Source organism: Sus scrofa, chromosome 12 (genome assembly GCF_000003025.6).
Source record: "Sus scrofa isolate TJ Tabasco breed Duroc chromosome 12, Sscrofa11.1, whole genome shotgun sequence".
In the NCBI taxonomy this organism is placed as follows: Eukaryota; Metazoa; Chordata; class Mammalia; order Artiodactyla; family Suidae; genus Sus; species Sus scrofa.
In genome coordinates, this window is record NC_010454.4 from 22,554,989 (window position 1) to 22,562,577 (window position 7,589).

Here is a 7,589-nt window from a genome sequence, read left to right on the forward strand (position 1 = left end):
TGATGACGGATGTGTTTGGGGACTTGGAGTTTGGGGGCTATTTTTTCTGCCTCTGCAGCTTTTTAAATAACATCCCCACTTTTTGCAGCACTTCCGGCCCCCTGGCTCCCTAGTGTTACAAGCAGAAAAGCACAAGCAAACCAGGAGTTCGGGAATTGACTGTGGGCTAAGAATGCATGGGCAGTGGAAGCGCAGAGGCCCCATGCTCCTGAGCACCAGCAGCTCCCTCGCCCCCTCTTAAGCCCTCTCCCCCTGTTCCCTTGCACCTTTTCTCCAAAGTGCCCCTCTGACCTGAGCAGTGGAAACAACTCACATTGCAGCCTCCACTTAATGACATCTCTGACGCCCCCTTTCGCCTGCTGGCTTAAGTTATGTTGACTGTCCACACATGTGCCATCTGCCACTGTCCCCTGAGACTTCAGTGCCACGTGGGACGGTTCTGCCCGGGTTGAGGGTCCTTCTTCCCCTTTCAAGGACTCCAGAAAATAATTTTACGAACTCTCTGCCTGTGTGTCGTTCCTCCTGTCACTCTTCCTTTTCCCTTGTTCCAGGTGAGAAGCGCCACTGCTTTGACGTCAGCTATAACCCCAGCTACATGTACGAGAAAGAGAACGAGATGATTCAGACCCGGATGATGGACCAGGCCATCAATAACGCCATCAGCTATCTCGGTGCTGAAGCCCTGCGCCCCTTGGTCCAGACACCACCTGCTCCCACCTCGGAGATGGTCCCCGTTATCAGCAGCATGTATCCCATAGCCCTCACCCGAGCTGAGATGCCGAACGGTGCCCCCCAGGACCTGGAAAAGAAGAACGTCCACCTGCCAGAGAAGAACCTGCCTTCTGAAAGAGGCCTCTCCCCCAACAACAGTGGCCACGACTCCACGGACACTGACAGCAACCACGAGGAGCGCCAGAATCACATCTACCAGCAAAATCACATGGTCCCTCCCCGGGCCCGCAATGGGATGCCGCTTCTGAAGGAGGTCCCCCGCTCTTATGAACTCCTCAAGCCCCCGCCCATCTGCCCGAGGGACTCCATCAAAGTGATCAACAAAGAAGGGGAGGTGATGGACGTGTACCGCTGTGACCACTGTCGCGTCCTCTTCCTGGATTACGTGATGTTCACCATTCACATGGGCTGCCACGGCTTCCGTGACCCCTTTGAGTGTAACATGTGTGGATATCGAAGCCACGATCGCTATGAGTTCTCCTCGCACATAGCCAGAGGAGAACACAGAGCCATGATGAAGTGAACATCAGGCCCGGAGACGCTTGGCACCTGCGCACTCAACATCATTTTTGAAGGCCGATATATAATGTCCTCGCCGAACAACCTGCGCTCAAAACAAACTCAGTTCCAAACCCCTTTCTACACCATTTTTAGTGTCCAAAGGATCACGTTCACGTGGGCAGCAGAGAAACGCTGTCCCCATTTAGAAACTGTTTGCAGAGACATCGTGTTCCTAGTTTGGGGAACCCTTTGTCTTCCCCCCAGGAACTTGAATTTTATGATATTTAAAAGCCAGCGACGTATGTGGTCATCATCTTTTGCAGCAGTAGAACAGGCATTCCTTGGAGCTTGTTGCCAACTGGAAGCATCCCCTGGTTGTGCTGCATGAGACCCTTTTTCTGAGATACATCAACCACATGTGGAAAAGCATCAGCCACATGTGGAAAAGCCTCTTAGTCACATGCCCAGGGCCACAGAGAAGAAAAGCCCACCAGCTGACTGACATTGCTGGGAAGCCTTGGCCTTCTGCACTTCACATAAGGCTGAAGGGTTAGGACATAACCCCCACCACCCCAGATCATAGTCCAAGGGTAAGGAAAAGAACAGCCAAAAATTGCATTATGAATAACTGAAGCCCCTAGTCTCTGAGCATCAGACCCACTTATCACACGAGAAGAAAAAAACAAGCTATCTGATGATACTTCTGCTTCTACTCTTTATCTACCCGTCTCCACTTAAAAGCTGCTTTGGGTTAAACCATTCCTGTATAGAAGCAACTCTACATCAGAAGAACCAATGGTTTAAATATAGACCATCATTGGACCTGCAGGAGGTTGTCCACTGTGGGTATGGCATCCATTTCCTCCCATCAAGACTGGCAGGCTGGGTGTTCCCGTGGTGGTGGCATGGCGGTAATGAACCCAACTAGCATCCGTGAGGACACGGGTTCGATCCCTGGCCTCACTCAGTGGGTTAAGGATCACGGCATTGCCGTGAGCTGTGGTGTAGGTTGCAGACGCAGCTCGGATCCTGCATTGCTGTGGCTCTGGCATAGGCTGGCGGCTACAGCTCTGATTTGACCCCTAGCCTGGGAACCTCCATGTGCCACGGCTGTGACCCTAAAAACACAAAAAGAAAAGACTGGCAGGCTTGGTTCCAAGGGGGAAAAGGTTTAGCAGAACCACCAGGGGGTTGGGGGGGGGGAACAACCACCCACAAAGTGTTCCATCTTCTTCACGGAGAAGTGGCGTCCAAACCCAAAGCAAACTTGCCAATGATTTTTTTGACCAAAAACGACCAAAGGATCCAAAACGTATGACGTAGTCTCCCCCTCCCTGCAGGAAAGGCATCAGGGATGGACACCCTGATCAAAGCTGAGCTTCAGGATGGGGTGGGGAGGGGACCACCTCTGCTGGCAGGTGCTCCCTGATCAGGCCCGTTGGGTCCTCCCCACCCCCGTTTTCAGTGGCGCTGTTGCAGTCCACAAAGGTTTCTGAAAATCCGATCTTGGTTCTGCAGGCTCCTCAGTCATCTTTATCATTAAGTATGGAGGACAGGCTATCAAGGAAGAGGGCTGTGATCATTGTGACATTAGCTCTGGAACAGGGGTCACAAAATCTGTTTACTAATTCCACATTTGGCACTAATGAGCGGGACGACTTTGGCAAATCACTTAACTCTCAAAACTACTTTTTCTCGACCGTAGGATTAGGACTTGGATTTCTGTGTTCTAAGGTCCTTCCCAGCTTTAAACTGATGTGATCATGCAGTAACCGCAGTATATTTTTTTTAAACCTCTTAACGTATGGGTACTAAGAGTATTATGTGAATATACGTTTCACATTTCTTTGGTGTGAAAATGGTAGCATTGTTAAGTTTTTCCTGTAACCACTGAGTTGTGAGTGTGAAGGGGATGATGGGGAAGAACAAAACACAGGAAGGTATTTTGATCTTGCCCCAAAGTGTACATACAAACTGGCACCTGCAGCTGCTTGCCAAAGCCCTTTTTTTTTTTTTTTTTTTTTTTTTTTTGTCCTTTTTAAGAACTTGTGTTAGGGAAAATGACTTCTGCTTCCAGGGACAACTTGATGGAGCCTATTTACAAACTAAAGAGTCAGAGTCAGCTGTGTGAACAGTTCTACCGGAGCCAAGAATCCCACATTCCCGGTAGATCAGCGTTTTATGTATTTGCCTTGATATTTCGAAAGGGCTTATGCATGAGGCTCCAACTCAACTCGTTTATGTGCTGCCAGTAATTAAAATGTTCCACCTCAGACTGCACAAATGGCTTATCCTTCTTTGTAGCGTGGCGTCTGTCTCAGGAAAAAAAAAAAAAAAAAAAAAAGATTTTGTGAAATTCCATGGCAACAGTCCCAACATGTTTGAGATTGCAGCTAAAAGACTCCACACACGTCTTCCGGCGTGGTGGTGTCTTCAGTCCCTCACTGTACGTCCGTAATCCTAGACTCCAGCCTCCACCAGCTTGTTTGTGCCCGTTGTGGCAAGGGAGCTGTCTCATCGAGTCTTGAAATATCACACATCCCGTTGACTCTTCAGGGGACGAGAGAAAGAGAACTTGGACGCGAGGATCAGCAGGAAAGGCAGGGAAAGGGAGCTTTGGCACCAGGCTGGTGGGAAGACAGCAGCTTCTATACCTGAAGTCAGTGGAACTAAAGCCCATCCCACCACCATGGGGACTCTGTAGACGTGACCTTCATTTTCTGTGACTAATGGATTTTCCGAGTGACTTCCATTCTTCTGAGGTCAGTTTTCCGAGTGGGGTGAGCCCTCACCCAGGCTGCTCTTTCACTGTAGCGTGCCGAGCCTAAGTGGAGACACATCAAGTCCAGAGAGAACGGCTCTGTGGAAACTCCGCCCACTTAGGTCTCGAAGGTGAACCAGGTGGTGTGTAGGGGTTACCACCACACAGGTAACCACTTGCCGCTGCAGGCACGCCTTGGTCTCCCGACTGCCTCCCCCGCTGGGCGTGGGAAGAAGGTGAAGGAGAACCTTAGCAAGAAGCTTAGCGAGGAGGGCCGGGCACGTCTCACATCTGACCCCGCTGGACGGTCAGCGCCCGTGGCAGCTTCACGTTTCCATTCTCAGCCAGAGTCCCTGTGAACGTGAGCCTCGTAGGCCTTCCCAGCAACCCTCTTATGAGCCAGGCTTCCCATCCCACACCCAGGAGGCAGAAATCTGAGGAACAGCCGAACCCCTGAAAGATTCCCTTAGAGCCAAGGTGGCAGGATTGGGGTGAGGACGGCACAGGACAAGAGGTGGCTCCCCACATCATCCTCAGCGCCGCCCGAAGCGTTGCCTAGGTGTCCCTCCTGGCGGAGGACAAAGAGAAGTCTCCCGCATGACCTTCCACCACCAGCAGCAGGGGAAGAAAAAAAGACATGAATCTACCAGTTTTTCCATTCCTTAAGTCATTCTCCCAAAAAGATATGAGCCTTGACACAGAGCAGCTAGCAAATCGTACGCTCTGTTACCCATTCTGAGCTGTTCCAGACTCCGCTTCTGACTTTGTCAGTGACAAAATATCTCCCCTTTCAAATGCAGGGCTTAACATTTGGCCAGGCCCAGATGCAAAAATGACCCCAAATTTCTTTTGCAAAGAGAAATGTTTAAAAACACAACATTCTACTCAGTTGAAACACTGTGTTCATTACAAATCTCAGGTCAACCTAAAGTTTTTTCCAAGTGGTCTCTGCACCGCTGTTCTTACTCTCCTCTCCTGCTTTTTTTCCCTGTTAAATGTAAGGTTAGAAGGTTTTCAGGGGAAAAAAGCAGTGCTTTTGATGTATGTATAGATAGATACACACACATCCCAGGACAAGTGGTGAGACTGCAATGGAAGTGTTAAATGTTTAGTATTTAGAGTCCTAGTTTTAACCTGTACCCTGCTGAGAGCAGCTGTGTTGGTCTCTAGCGGACTTTTGGAAGCCCCAGGACGCCAAGATTTGAGTCCTCAGAGTGCCCGGGCATTTCACAAAAACTCAGAATTGGGAGTTGTGAGCTCAAGAAAAGAAAACAGGGTGGCTGGGCGGCGAGATCCTGCTGTATGGCACAGAGAACTCTATCTAATCACTTGTGAGAAAAAGAATGTATATATATGTGTGTGTGTGTGTGTGTTTCTATATAGCTGGGTCCCTTTGCTATACGGCAGAAATGGACAGAACATTGTAAATCAACTGTAATAAAACAAAACAAACAAACAAACAAAAAGAAAACAGAGTGATGACAGTTTTGTCCTGGAAAACAGAATCAGGCTGTGCAGAAGAGACAAGTTACTGAGTGATCTGTCTCATCATATAAAGAATTAGGAGCTCTTTTTATTCTCAAACAGAAAGTATAGTTCAGAGAATCACTATAGGCAGAGTTCAGAAAAGCAGAATGATTTGGGATTTAAGTGCCTGCAAAGAGGGAAATTTTGACCTGAAACCAAATGCTCAACCTAAGCCCTGCAGAGGAAAGGATTCTGTTCTCTCTAAGCCTAAACGGACTGAGCAGTTCTAAGAATGATCAGTGAACCTGGGGCTGGAGACTGGGACGGAGGAGCCTGGAAGAGAGGTACGGGCTTTCAACTTTTGTGAGCTTATAGCCCAAGACTGTGCCTCTGTTTACCCAAGCTGTGTATAGCCTGTACCACGCCGGGCCATCAACGTGAGAAAAGGGTCTTTGCACTTTGATGAAGCAGAATGCAAGTTTCCTCTGAATATGACAAGAGTGACTGTTTTATCCACTGATACCGAGTTGTTATTTGAAACTACAATGTGTTTTGATTTTTAAACTGTTAAGGGCATCACAGTATCTACCTCCCAAGGTGGTTGTGAGGTTTTCTGTAGTTGGGGGTAATAACATTACTTTGTTTGGAGGGGTGGGGAAGGGGGCAATTTTGTTGCAAATTTTCCACTATGTGTACTGTGTCTGGAGTTAAAACTATGGAAAATATTCAAAGGCCGTACTAGGACCATAAGAGTGCTTCGCTTGCCAGTGGAACTAATCTCTAACACAGAGTTTCCCTCGTGTTGCTTTAATGCCTAAGAGTCAAGACTCTGCTAACCCTTAGCACCCAGGTGTGTGAACCACACGGCTCAGACACCTCATGGCTTTGCAGCCAGGGAGGGAGCCTAGCTTTTTGCTCCCTCGCTGTCTTATGAGCCCTCAACCATGGAGTCTCCAAGCAATTTAGAGTTTCTTCGAGGGGTCCTCACTGTCCATCTTTCCCTCAGCCCCACTCTAAGAAGCCTGGAGGGCGGTCCCAGGATCCCACCCCGCTTCTCGCAAGCCCATGCCGTGTGTCTCTGGGGCCTGCTTCGTATTCTGAATGTAGGTGCGACTCTGCTTCTTCCTCTCCTAAAATGGGGCAGCCTTAAAGAATGACTGATCCCACTGCCAGGGTGACTCACTTATACAAGGACTTTTCCAGGTTAGCAGACAAGGACCTTTCTGGTGGGCCTGCTTTTGTGGGTTCACAGAAACCAAATTACTGTGGGTTGCAAAGAATTAGCAGGTCATTTGAAAAGCAGACATCCCTTCACCCAGACTGTGGTTTTGCATGCTCAAGTTCTCAGTCTGTGAGCTTTGGTGAGGGATCATTTTGGCTACTGGAAAAACCATAGCTTATTTTTAATTTCTGGTTGCCAAAGCCACCACACGTGTGGTCTGTGGATGACCCTTGTCTGTAGAAGGACGGGGTGGGGGCGGGGGCAGAGAAGGGAACGTGGTCTGGGGCTCAGGGTGGCCTTCCCACCAGGAGTGAGGGAGGGAGACCTTGCCGAGTGGTTTTGACACAGCCTGTGCACACAGCCCTCTCGTCTGGGTTTCTCAGAAATGCCCTCCCTGCCCAGCAATGACCTTCCCTCTTGACTCTCGAATTTTACCTGGAGCCCAACCCTTTGGAGCAGTGGAGCACCCTACCCCTCTGTAGAGACTGCGTAAAGAATTAGCTTCTGAAATGTAGCCACGCTAACCTTGCCAGAACTGTAACGAGAGCATTCCTGCATCAAAAACAACCCTGCTGTTAGTTTTTCAAAGTTTATCGTGTTTGATTTTTTTACACTGAAAAATAAAAAAATACTGATGTGTTTAAAATTAGTCACTGTGCCTGCCTATCATTTGTAGCGGCTGCTGTCAGAAAATGGAAGGTTTTAACTCTCTCCTAAGAAGAGCTTTTTTTTTCCCCCACACTCATGGCATATGGAAGCTCCCAGGCCAGGAATCAAACCCGTGTCACAGCACTGACCCAAACAGTGACAATGCCCAGATCCTCAAACCGCTGCACCACAAGAGAATTCTGGAATATTTTCTAATTTAGCCCCTCTGGTTAAAGTTCGGCTATCTAGATAAACAGA

The 7,589-nt window shown here is 48.8% G+C and overlaps 1 protein-coding gene across 4 annotated transcripts in view; it reads left to right on the forward strand.

Moving 5' to 3' along the window:
• IKZF3 (IKAROS family zinc finger 3) overlaps nucleotides 1-7,332 on the forward strand; it is a 95,935-nt gene extending 88,603 nt beyond the window's left edge. For 3 of the 4 annotated variants that reach the window (XM_005653923.3, XM_013979701.2, XM_013979703.2), the window contains one exon: nucleotides 552-7,332. In XM_005653923.3, the coding sequence (XP_005653980.1) occupies nucleotides 552-1,255 (704 nt within the window). In that variant the 3' untranslated portion in view covers nucleotides 1,256-7,332. The remainder of the gene's footprint in view (nucleotides 1-551) is intronic. The other variant, XM_021067034.1, reaches the window with a different exon arrangement.